Raw genomic sequence first — 14159 nt, forward strand, 5'->3', positions numbered from 1 at the left:
TTTGCTTTACAACGCACTGACACAGATACGTCTTATGGCGACGATGGGACAGGAAAGGAAGCGGCTGTGGCCTTAATTAAGGTACAGCCCCAGCATTTGCCTGGTGTGAAAATGGGAAACCAACTCCTAGGCCTTTCCTATCCCATCGTCAACCTATCTGTGTCGTGCGATGTAAAGCCACTAACAAAAAAAAAAAAAAAAAACACGTACTTTTTAGCTTTCGGAAAATCCACTTAATGGAGTGAGGTGTTTGAAGAGAACTTAGTTGAATATCCTCTTAAAGGGGTGAAAAAAAGAGAGAATGTGGTTGAATACCTTTTTGAGGATACTTATACCTCAAAAATTAAAGATTTTACAGTCATGAAAAGTTTTATTTGCAATCTCCTTTAAAATAAAGAAACACATATTTTGTTTTTGGCAAATTTACTTAACGGGGGGGGGTAAACAGGATTGGCAAAGTGGGTGAATTTTTAAAATGAGTATATCTCAAAAACGTAACATGTTACACATGAGAAAATTGATATTTTAATCTCTTTTAAATATAAAGTAACACATACTTCTTTGTTTTTGGAAAAATCACTTGGGAGGGGGGTAGAAAGAAATGAAAAAGGAGTTCAATAATCTTTATTAGAATACTGGTATCTGAAAATCTGAAGATATTACAGATGTGAAAATTGGTATTTGGAATCCCCCTTAAAAATAAAGGAACACGTATTTTTTTGTTTTCGTAAAATCCACTTAAAGGGAGTGTAAAAAGGACTGCTAAGTGGTTGAATTCTTTTTATGAGGATATTTATATCTCAAAAACTGAAGATGTTACAGACATGAAAATTTGTATTTGGAATCTTCTTTAAAAATAAAGAAACATGCATTCTTTTGTTTCTGAAAAATCAAATTAAGGGTGGGTAAATGAATTGAAAAATGAGTTTAATTCTTTGTATGAGGATATTTATATCACAAAAACAAAGGATGTTACAGACGTGAAAATTGGCATTTGAAATCTCCTTTAAAAATAAAGATACACGCTTTTGGTGGGGGTGGGGAGATCAACTTAAGGGGATGTAAAAGGAGTTGAGTTCTTTTTATGAGGATGTAAATAGGAAGTGGACTTAAAACAATACACCACTATGGGGTTTTGACTGGGGGATGAGGAATGATGACAGAAATATACATTTATATGAAACTGTTTGAATTACGAAGTTAAAATGTCAAATGATATCTTAGGTGTTAAATAACAGAAGGTTTGAAGCAAATTTAACCCCTCAGAGAGTTAAATGGGGGTTAAGATCCGAAAACAAATATATTAATTCCTTCCTCCAAAATGGTTTAACGTACGAAGACAAAATTCCAAATAGCGGTATATATTTTAAGTCCTAGGTGTGAAATAGGAAATATTTTTTAACATTCCACCGCTAAAGTGTAAACTAAATTATTCATCCCTCCAAAACCGTTTGGCGTACAAAGTTGTATTTTTATGAGAATGGTCTTCTTTTATGTTCTAGGTGTAAAATACTTTATACTTCAAAACACTTCTCTCCCTAAGAGGTTTAGATGGTAGTTGACTCTCAAAAACACAATATCCATTCTTCCGAAACCGTTTCAGGCAAGATTTTTTTTTTTTTTTTTTTTTCCTGTGAAGGATTGTCTCCTATATCCTAAATGTTAATAAATACTTCAAAACATTCACCCTTAAAAAAGTATTCATTACTGTTTGACGTAAAAAATAAATTCACAGGTTGGTCGCTTTTATGTAGTAGAAGTTAAATCAGATATGGTTTAAAACATTAAAATTCTTCCGTCCGAGGTTCAAATGAGTGGTAGATTGTAAAATAAATAATCATTTTCCCCAAAACCGTTTGACGTATGAATTGAGGACGTATTTTACAGGCTCAGCTGACAGTGGACTCTCCAAAATGTAAAACTCTGAATGATAACTTTCATTTTAAAGCCGTAGTGAAGCACAGGCATTGTGCTAGTATTTAATAAACAACGATTCTCTTTTACATTCTTTAAAACAAAGTCTTATTTTTTATCTGTCCAACTTGTTTTTGTAATTCATCTCCAAAACCACACTTCAGCAGCCTCATGTTTTGTTTCTTCCTGGTTCCCTAATGTCCAGGTTTTGCACCCATACAGTAGCACACTCCAAACAAATGTCTTGAGAAATTATTTTCTGGTCTCCAAACTGAGATGGTCGTTTAGCAATAATTTTTTCTTATTTTGGAAGGCTTGTTTTGCTACCACTATTCTTTTCTTGATTTCTGAAAGGATCTGTTATCAGAGGTAATTACACTACCCAAATAGGAGGATTCTGTGACTTGTTCTATCGGTGTGTCATTTAATTTTAAGTCTTTTCTGCTTGTAGGCTTCTTTTTGTCTACTATCATGAATTTTGTTTTCTTTGTGTTTACTTTTAGTTTAAATTTTTCCAAGGATTTGTTGAATGTGCTTAGCATCTTACTCATGTCCTTTTCAGAATTAGCTAAGAGAGCAATATCATCTGTAAAGCAGATACTGTGCACCTGAATACCATTAAAATTCACCCCTTTAGTGTGTGCTATTTCATTTCTCTAACTCCATTTTCTATAAACAGGTTAGAGATATGGTGACAGTGGGCAGCCTTGTCGCAATCCTCTTCTAAATTTTGCTTCTCTTGTAGTACCATTAATATTAACTTCTGTGGTTTCAGCTTTATATAGATTCGGAATAAGGCGCCCGTCTTTCCAGTCAAGTCCCATATTCCTCATTACTTGAAAAGCAATTTCCACTCAACATTATCAAAGGCTTTTTTCAAGTCAATACATGCTACATGCGTTTTCCTGTTGAGTTCTACCCAACGAATATATAAAATCAGCAAAATATCCTGAAAAAATCATCAGTGCTTGCCTTTTCAGGAAAACTGTACATTGTTATTGTATATTCTCCCCAGAGAAGAGGAAGGACTATTATGGATATAACTTCAGTAATGGTTCAAGACATAAGTACATAAATTAAGAAGTGGAATCTTATAAATCTTTCGTCGCATTATAAGTAGGAATATAGAAGTGTTTGATGCCACTACTGGGGACACACCAACCCACCCTAAATAGTATCATTCAGCGTCGGCGGCGGCAGTTACTTGTTTCCGAGTTCACAAATTTCCTGACTAATAGCTCACTTCAATTCACATCAGTTTGTGTTTAAACTTCTGGTGACTGTACAGGCCAATTCTTGCGTAGAACATACGTCCACACATCGGACAGCTGAGGGATGGGGCAGATCTTGGCTGGGTTTGCATTCCTGTCGCCTAATATCTTCATAGTAAATAATATCATTACCTTCACGGTAAAACATCGCCAAACAAAGGACATTTTGCAAAGTACCCACGTGAAGGAATTTTGTTAATGAATGAAATTATGCATATCCCATGTGTAGCCTGCATGGCTCAGGTGACAGCGCACCTCCCTCTCACCGCTGGGTACCGTGGTCTACTCTATGAGATTTGTGCTGGACAATGCAGAGGCGGGACAGGGTTTTTCTCCGGGTACTCCAGTTTTCCCTGTTATCCTTAATTCCGGCAACACTCTCCAATATCATTCCATTTCATCTGTCATTCATTAATCATTGCCCCAGAGGAGTGCGACAGGCATTGGCAGCTGGCAATATTCCTATCCTCGCCGCCAGATGGGAACTTCATTCATTCCATTCCTGACCCGGTCGAATGACTGGAAACAGGCTGTGGATTTTCATTTTCATTCAAGATCCCGTCACTCCTGTAATTAACACAGATACTCATATAGGCAGATGACATTACCAATTACACTGCAACAAAAATTCCTTAACCATTGGTGATAAATCAATATACACAGACATACCTAATTCTTTATGCTGAAAATAAACTAACGGTCAAAATTGTCTAACCACTTATGTTAAAGATAATCCAATTGTGGTACGTTTTTTAACCCCTTATGCTGAGCAAAGCTAAAACTAAACCAATGGTGAAAAATTAATGCAAACACAACTAAACAAAATCCAACCACTTACACTGAACACCCAGAGCATCATCCTATAAATCTGCCATAGTGCGCTCTTGCAGGGCTAGTATTACAGTGTTCTACTACTGTACGTAAAGCTAATATAACAATATATAAATAAACTAAAAGGAGCAGTAGATAAACTTAACTTTGTGTAGGACTGTGCCAAAAATATGTTAATCTTCTTCTTTTCCTGCCGCTTTTTCCCACACCTGTGGGGTCGCGGGTGCGAACTGCATCGCACATGTGGATTTGGCCCTGTTTTTACGGCCGGATGCCCTTCCTGACGCCAACCCTCTATGGAGGGATGTAAGCACTATTGCGTGTTTCTGTAGTGGTTGGTAGTGTAGTGTGTTGTCTGAATATGATGAGGAGAGTGTTGGGACGGACATATACACCCAGTCCCCGAGCCAGAAGAATTAATCAGAAGCGATTAAAATCCCCGACCCGGCCGGGAATCGAACCCGGGACCCTCTGAACCGAAGGCCAGTACGCTGACCATTCAGCCAACGAGTCGGACACCAAAAATATGTTAATAATAATAATAATAATAATAATAATAATAATAATAATAATATTATTTGTTTTTATGTCCCACTAACCACCTTTACAGTTTTCAGAGACACAGAGGTGCCAAAATTTAGTTCAACAGGAGTTCTTTTATGTGTCAGTAAATCTATCAACACACGGCTGATGTATTTGAGCACCATCATATACTACTGGACTGAGCCAGGATCGAACCTGTCAAATTGGGGTCAGAAGGCCAGCACCTCAACCATCTGAGCCACTCAGGCTGGCCCGAAACATGTGAAGGCGGACAATGGTTGTGTATTATTCCCTACCCAAGAACTTACTGGACAAATACACTAATTTATTAATGCCAAAAACCCCGGTATGAATATAAACTGCCAAAAATTTTCACGAAGAGCTGTCATATGTACTGACATAAGACAACCTAAGAAGCAGGACGGCATTAGGAAATATATCCCAAACCACAAAGAACACATTCACAAGTTTCTTCGAGCAGAAGTCCTTGGAGAGACAGGTGAAACATCCGATGATTAAACAGGAAGATGAAGCAGGTCCAACAGAAAGAACAGATCAAAAATTGCATAGTCTGTTATGAAGATGCATCTTGGGCGAAATGAAGTTTGCCTAAATGACAGAATTCTTAGAACAGTGATTCTGAATTAATGCTGCTAAGTACCGTAATAAAATATGAAAGGACCATTTGTTGTTTATTTTACATTCCACTGATTGAAATAAGTCTGATGGCGTCAATGGGATAATGAAGGGCTGGGAATGGGTAAAAAGTATTCATGGCCTTAAGGTGCACTGCCCCAGCATTTGACTGGTGTGAAAATGGGAAACCACCGAAAAAAACTCTTCCGGACTCCCAACAGTGGGGTTTGAGCGCACTATCTTCCAAATGCAAGCTAACAGCTATAGGCCTACGCTTCAAACAGCATAGCCAACTCACTCAGAGACTTCTTGTTAGAAAGTGAGATTTTCCAATAGCATTTATCAGTTTACAAGGTGATATTTACTGTAGGATGAAGCCTGAATATTACATTTATTATTATTTGAGAATTATGATTAAATTTTCTTGTATCATAAGTTACTCTACCATAATATGAGATGGTCCTTTAATTTTAATTTAATGTAATTTGAGTCGAAAACATTATTTCAAGTAATATATTATGAATATCTGTCTATAATCAAGAAGAATTAATCGCATTTGAATAATGTATTGTAATTAAACATAAATGTTGTTAGATATGAGCTTTGTTTGTTCTTGTTGAGTGACAGTCTGCACCAACCAAATGGGTCAGAGTATTAGCACAACTTGAGTAAGGTTAATCAAAATCTAAATTTAACGTATTTTTGATCATGTAAAATTAGAGAGAGGCCTATAGCAGTAACAAAGGTCAGTGGGTGTGAATGCAATATGTTGTGATGACTGCTGGGTAACGCAGCCATCAAAACCATTGGAGTGAAATTTCAAATTACTAGCCTCTTTCCAGTATGAAAGCCAAGTGAAACAAAGCATAGTGCTTAGACTTTGTTTAGGTGTGTGTGTGTGTGTTATCGGCACACATTTTAGCGATAGATTTGTGTACGGGGTTAAGGAGTAAGGAGGGAGCTCTCCCGGTTCCGGTAGTACTGCCAATTGAATGGAAAATAAATCTGAATTGAATAGATAATATGATCAATCGATATGAATTTTCTAAACCTTTATTATCTCAAGCCAACAACTGTGTCACACACACGTTATATAACATTTCTCGATGTGAATCTTGTTCCTAGCATGAATTCTACAGTTTGGCTTTGCGGTGTAAACAACAACAGTACTAGTACGTAAAGTGTACGCCAGATGTCGCACAGCGATGCATAGTTTTGTTCAAAGGTTGCCAATACGAATCTTGAAGATAGCCAAGGTCTACCGATTCAGCACTAGGGTGTAAATCTGTCGCTAAAAAGTGGGCCGATAATATATGTGTGTGTATTAATATAATTAATTACCATTCAATCATTAAAAGAGCTCAGATTTTATTCAGGTGTATGTAGCCTATATGCATTTTTTTTTTTTTTTGCTAGTTGCTTAACGTCGCACCGACACAGATAGGTCTTATGGCGACGATGGGACAGGAAAGGGCTAGGAGTGGGAAGAAAGCGGCCGTGGCCTTAATTAAGGTACAGCCCCAGCATTTGCCTGGAGTGAAAATGGGAAACCACGGAAAACCATTTTCAGGGCTGCCAACAGTGGGGTTCGAACCTACTATCTCCCGAATACTGGATACTGGCCGCACTTAAGTGACTGCAGCTATCGAGCTTGGTTATATGCATTTAAACTCACCACTGGTCGAGATAGGAAGCTTCTGGTAAATCCAAGTGGCACCCACCATTCAAGAGTTTTAACTTATAACAAACAGTGATCAATAGTGAAAGGAAAATCAAACTGAGTATTGAAATTAAATCTACATGTCTGCCAATTAGTAATAAAATCTAGGCCCAGATTATTTCAAAAACATCTACCTTAGAACCCTGTATTAGCCTAATTGTTTTCACTACCATTACCAAAACTTACCGAAAACTGGATCTATTGTTCCCATGCAACGATAAATTTAAGTATTAAAGGCAAATAGTTTACAATTATGATATTGCCAGTATGAGGTACACATACCCACCAATGTAAATCAGATGGTCAAAATGCAACATCTGAGACTAGCTGGTATTAAAAAACCTTACGATTTTCCCACTCAAAGTTCAATAGTATTAAAAATATTACCCACGTGATATATTTCATACTAAATATTAGACCTATATAGGTTAACAACTTTTCCAAACCTATTTACATGATAAATTAATATGCATGTCTCGACATATAGGGTTATTCACCTAAGATGTTACACGGAAATAACGTCTTAACAATTAAAGATATCAGTATTCTGTTTTCATATTCGTAAATGATACCCAGGGGCTTGTAAAATAATGTGCTACTTATTCTCATGGAGTGATTAATAACCGAGATATTGATACTAATTCCATATTTTTAAATGGAAGGGCATAAATACATACAGCTGACCTAAAAGTTCAACCGTGTACAAGTTCAAATGTGTATTTTCAAAATCGGACAGTTACTTTTTGAGATCTCAATAAAAACCGTATTTGGGCTTTTGCGTGCCGCATCAGACAGTGTATGATCGACCAAGGATGTATTGGCACGCGAGTTGTTTCCTGGCATTGATTCCAGCCAGAGAACGGATACCAGGCATGTATTGTAAAAACTATCATACACATAATGTGATGTACCGTCACATACCCTGGATATGTAACGTTATTGTATGACTGGCGAACACACAATGGGGAAGGGAGATTAAAGTTTTTATTTGTTTTGCTTTGAAATTCATGTGCAACAGGCTGTGCTCAGTTTGGCGTTTTTTCCCATGGATGGGAATGCGAAGGATTTGGAAAGGACGACAGCTGTGGCCTATCTCAAAGGTATCAGAGTATTTATTTTATTCCTAATAAAAACACCAACCCTCCCTGTCCTGTCATGAGTTCGTCTGACACCTGTATACGATACGCTTACATGCCTAGTATCTATTCATGGCTAGAATCACACCCAGGAAACTGCTTGCGTGTCAATATATCCTTGACCAACTGCACACCGCCTGATGCGGCATGCAAAATCGCGCATGGTGTTCTTATTGATATCTCAAAATGTAACTATGCGATTTTGAAAATACTTACATATTTGAACTTGTACGCAGTTGAACTTTTAGGCCAGCTGTATGCATTTGTGCCATCCCATTTTAAAATACGGAGTTAGTATCAATATCTCAGTTATTACTCACCCCATGAAAACAAGTAGCACATTATTTTACAAGCCCCTGGGTATCATTTACGAATATGAAAACAGAATACCGATATCTTTAACGGTTTAGACGTTATTTCCGTGTAACATCTGAGGTGAATAACACTGTATAATAACCATTATACTACAACCAAATGTACACAATCATGGACGAAAATCACTCTTACTTGGGATTTCGTGCATCATGAAGTTTTCTCGTATACGGCATCATGTCACTTAAAATTATGTTAAAGGCCTCTTTCTTGATTAGGGCCTTGGCGTAAGCACCAATGTCAGAAGACACTAAACTTGGCACACCATCGTCACCAAGGCCTGGGATCATAAAGTCCTCGTCTTCTTTAATCAGAGCTTCATAGTTACGCTCACCCTCGCTTTCGGAGTGTTCAAAATATCTAGCCAAGACAAATGCAGTCCTGTTAACAGTCTTGTCAATTCGAAAGTTCAGCACTGGCACACCTCCACTTTCAAATTTTTTTTCCACAAGCATACCACTGTATTTTCGTGAAATATAATACTTCCATATAGTAACAAAAAATCCCACTAATAATCCGCACATTATAATTCTCTTCCATATCCACCTCTTCCGACCAGAAGGACACTTTAACCTAGCCATTACAAAACTCCCTCAACATGAAGACAAAGATAAACTAACACAAATCTTAGATAGGAAATACACTCGAAATGTCAAACTTTGTTTCATATATCTCCACCAGGGGTTTTATAGGGAGTATAAGATAATCTATGAGGAAACAGAACGCCCCTGGCGGAAAGATGCTCAGCGATAGCGGGATACGGTACTATTTGTTGTTGTTGTTGTCAGAGAGGTTATGGGCTCTATTATTTCACCCAGCCACTACACTTATTATCGTGATATTACACTTATAATGTGAAATCACACGCAATTAGTCCACAACGAAGGTCACACGCAATGAATTTCACTACGAAGGTCTCAAGAACAGTTGAGCATCAGGTCTATATGCACATCTTACGTAACGCGAAACAGAACAAAGGAAGTGCGTAGAAGAAAAAAAAAAAAAAAAAAAAAACAGTGGAAGCAGGAGTATGTAACGGTGCAAACAAGAAACAGACAGTAATTTACAAATGAATATGAGAGTCATCCAAATATTGATTGATAGCATGTATTAGAGCAGGAGACATATCGGTAAGCAAGCAGGAGACATTGGTGGGGAGAGCTTTCTGAAGACTGAGAAGACGAGAAATAAAAGCCGGACGAAAAGAATCATACACAGGGCATTGGAATAATAAATGATTTACATCAGCACTCAGAGTACCACATAAACAGGAGGAGTGGGGGGAGAGGTTAAAACGATGTTTATACAGAGGAGTAAGAGCATGGTTAAAGCGAAGACGAATAATGTTGGTAATGTGACGGCGAGAATAGTTACCCTTCAAATACCAAGGATAGGGAGGAATAAAAGGCTGAATATTGTAATAATAGCGACCTTTATAAGAAGCTGATCTAGTCCAATCTTCTTGCCACTGACCATAAGCATAATGTTTAAGAATTGGATAAAAATCGGGTAGAGGAACTGCAAGTTTAAGTAGGGATTTGCCATCACGAACAGCTCGCTTAGCGAATAAATCTGCCTGTTCATTCCCATAGATACCTATATGACTAGGGACCCAGACAAAAGTGAGAACCACCCCAGATTGATGCAAAGTATAAATGAGACTTTTAACATGATACAAATACCAGTTAAAAGAAAGATGAGATGACTTGAGCGACTGAACCGCACTGAGGGAATCCGTATAAATAGCTGCGTTAGGTATAGAATGATGCTTAATGTACATGAGAGCTTGACGAATAGCAAAAATTTCCGCAGTGTAGATAGAAAAGTCACTGGGTAAACGATAGAGTTCAGCAACATTGGTATTGACAATATAGAACGCTGCTCCAACGCCAGAAGAGTTTTTTGAGCCGTCTGTATATATGTGGACGCCAGAATCACTTGGAGCAAAACGTAGCTTCTTAAAAGGAGGGCCCGTCAACGAAGAACCAGGAAGAGAAGAGGAAAAAGAAGATGTAGGGGAGATAATGATAGAAGGAACAAAAAATAAACAATCAAAATTTACTGAATAAACGGGGGAAGAAGCAGCGCGTAAGATAGTGTTTTTATAGGAAAGGAGAAATTGATATGCATACAACAAAGCAGGCATCTTACGACGGCGGGCCTGTGAAAGAAGAGAATATTCATCTAATAACTGCAATTTAGGAAGCAATGGGTGTTGAGCCAGAGCAAATCTTTTAAGTAAATATTTAGATGTGATCATTTTACGGCGAATGGGAAGAGGGAGTTCACCGGTCTCGACAAGGAGAGCATTAGTAGGGGTAGACAACAATGCTCCAACACAAGTTCTCAGGGCTTTAAATTGTAAAGTATTTAAGTGGTTAAGAACAGAATCCGACGCAGTATCTATAACATGCGCACAGTAGTCGAGTCTAGAGCGAATAGTAGCGGAATATAACAACTGAGCTGTGCCAGGGTCAGCACCCCATGATCGTCTAGTAACCACTTGGAGAATTTTAATATACATATCAGAAGAATGACGTAACTGAGTAATATGATGTTTCCAAGATAATGAGCGGTCTAGCATAACACCAAGGTATTTATGGGAGGAACAAAAAGGAATGACATGTGAATCGAAAACAAGTGGCTCAGAGTTAAACCTACGCTTAGAGGTAAAAAACATTGCACAGCATTTGGAGGTAGAAAGTTGAAGACCATGGAAAGTAAGCCATGTAATGACTTGCTCCATTAGCTGATATATATGGTGACGACACACATCGACATTACTATGAGAGTAATAAAGAACTATATCATCAGCATAAAAGAGAATGCGAGCTTTTTGGGTAACCAATTGTTCAAGATTACTCATATACAGGGCGAAAAGCAGACCACTTAAAATGTCTCCCTGAGGAACACCGACAGATGACAGACGACAAGGAAGAGAAGAATAAGCAGATTTAAGTGAAAGTTTCCGATACGTAAACAAATTACTCAAGATGTGGAGAAAATGAGCAGGAAAACCTTTCTGTGCAAGATTAGTCCAGAGAAGATGAAGTGGTATGGAGTCAAAAGCTCCTCGTATGTCCAAAAAAATAGCAATAAGACAATCCTTACGAATTTGCGCTAATAAAATATCGATAAGTAAAATGTTAATAGCATCTTGAGCACAACGACCTTTAAAGTAGGCGAATTGATATTTGGGAACCAAATTATAATATTCAAGAGACCACAGGATTCGTTGAAGGAGAATTTTTAAAAACGTCTTGCGGATACACGAACCAAGGACAATCCCTCGAAAGCCGTTAGCGTCAGTTTGAAGGAGACCAGGTTTGGGGATAGGCACTAAAAAAAAATCATTCCAAGAAGTAGGGACAGAAGTAGTGAGAAGTATATTATTATAGAGAGCTAATAAAGCTTGTTTAGCACGTAGAGGGAGAATCCGAAGCATATCATATGATATATAATCAGGGCCCGGAGACGAACTCTTTGCATTACACAAGGTGGCCTCAAGTTCAGAAAGGTGTATAGGTTGGAGTAATACAGAAAAGCGGGAAGAGCATGGAGACAGGGGGATAGTAAAGTCAGGCACGACATAATCAGGAGTGAGGGAGTTGAGAAAAATTGATAGAATCTGAGGAGGGGTGACAGAGGGTGGAATGTATTGAGAAGCTCGGGTAAGGGAACGAATTGCACTCCATAAGTGAGAAGACGAAGTATGAGCGTTTAGGGAGGAAATAAAAGATCGCCATGCAGCACGGCGTTTAGAAAGAAAAACTCGTCTAGTATGAGCAATATGTTGTTTAAGACGGAAATAATGGTGGGGGGCTAATGTTTTCCTATATATCCGGAATAAACGGCGTCGTTTAAGAACCAGATTATGGCACTCCGAGTCCCACCATCGTAAAAAGGAAGAGGGGCGAGCAGAGTGGGAAGAAATAGGTTGATAGGGATGATAAAGATCGAGATAATCTTGTATAAATTGAAAGAGAGTAGAAAAGGACAAAATATTATCCGAAATAAGCTCAATACGATGGGTAACATAAGAAATAAAAGATACTCTATCAAAGTGACGGAAGGAGCGAACATTACTGAGACATGTAGGAGCAGAAGAAGAACTAGGAAACCTACCAAGACCATACGTAAGAATAATAGGGAAATGGTCGCTAGAATGTGTATCAGTAAGACGGTGCCAAGTTACAATCGAAGCCATTGCAGGACGACATAATGATAAATCCACAGCGCTGGGAGGAGAGCCAGGGGGAGTGAGGCGCGTGGGAGAACCATCGTTTAAAATGACAAAGTCATGCAATTGGGAGGCGGTGAGGAAATAAGAACCCAGAGAAGTATCACTACTGCTTCCCCACATAGAATGATGAAGATTGAAGTCCCCTAAGAGGAGAAGCTCGTTATGAGAAGAAAATTGCTGCAAGAAGCGACACCATTGAATGTGAGAAATAGAAAGATCTGGAGGGCAATAAAGGTTAATAATGGAACAGCGATTATATGAGATACCAATAACAAATGTATGGGGTAGACAATACGAGATATGAAGACGTTGATAGGATAAACTATGGTGAATAAATAAAGCAACACCACCGTAACCAACACCATCACAGCGTTCAACATTAAAGCCATTTAAATAAAACTCAGAGGAGGGGGAAAACTAAGTCTCCTGTAATGCTATAATGAATGGGGAAATTTCATTTATCAAAAATTGTAACTCATACCGTTTAGAAGAAATACTCCTAGCATTCCACTGCAGGATACGTAGCATCTAAAGAGAACATAGTGTGCACACAGTCACGAAGCTTATAAAGTGTATGTGCGACATGCGGCTGGTCCCCTAATAATTGAATAAGTTGTAGAAATAGTTGATGAATACCACTTTGGAGATACGCCTTTTGGCGTAGTACAGGGGAACTAGATGATTGAGAAGGAGCTGAAGGTAAACACTGAGAATTACGGGACGTAGACGGAATCGGGGACGGGGAGGATGAAGATGAAGTGGATGGAAGGACCGAGGTATGTGAAGACACTGGAGGGGGTCGGATGAGATTAAGATACCCAGACTTATCGAAACCAGGTGTTGGAATGGGACGGGGCTCTGTCATAACCACCTGAGTAAATTTACGTTTCCTCGGGGTTTCCACAGGTGAAGTGGAACTAGTAGAAGGAAGAGGTGGAAAAAGATGGGTATTATTGGACATGTCAAATTGGGTCGAGGGTATTCTAGCAGACGCCTCGGAAAAGGATAGATTTTCGGCACACATAAGCTTTTTAAGGGCAGTTTGCTGTTGATGAGTAGGGCAGTTTGATGAGCCAGTATAATGTTCCTGATGACAGTGAACACAGCGGCGAATATTTTCCTGACACTCTGATGTAAGGTGATGTAACGCGCAATGTCCACATCGGGGTGACTTAGCCTGGCAGTTTTTAATCGTGTGTCCATATCGCTGACATTTTGAACAGATAATCGGGGAAAATATGAAAGGGGAAACCTCTAAATGCACTTGAAACAAAGAGACATATTGAGGAAGAGTCTGAGAACGAAAAACAATCTTAACTGTGCCAGTAGGAACATAGTTCACTCCACTGGGCTCCACAACCTTGCGGTTAAGCCGCTTGACCGATTTGACCCGAACATCAGATTTGAGGTATTTAAGAATGTCAGCATCAGAAACATCCTTTTCCACACCGCGTATAAGTCCAACACGAAAGATATTAGAACTGGGAATATAT

The 14159-nt window shown here is 38.6% G+C and overlaps 1 protein-coding gene across 1 annotated transcript in view; it reads right to left on the minus strand.

The window, feature by feature from the left end:
• Pgant1 (Polypeptide N-Acetylgalactosaminyltransferase 1) overlaps positions 1–9081 on the minus strand; it is a 245305-nt gene extending 236224 nt beyond the window's left edge. Inside the window, exon 1 of the mRNA XM_067139267.2 lies at positions 8559–9081. Within this exon, the coding sequence (XP_066995368.2) occupies positions 8559–9004 (446 nt within the window). The 5' untranslated portion in view covers positions 9005–9081. The remainder of the gene's footprint in view (positions 1–8558) is intronic.
• Between the last annotated feature and the right edge of the window lie 5078 nt (positions 9082–14159).

The sequence above is a fragment of the Anabrus simplex genome, chromosome 2 (genome assembly GCF_040414725.1).
Source record: "Anabrus simplex isolate iqAnaSimp1 chromosome 2, ASM4041472v1, whole genome shotgun sequence".
Lineage (NCBI taxonomy): Eukaryota > Metazoa > Arthropoda > Insecta > Orthoptera > Tettigoniidae > Anabrus > Anabrus simplex.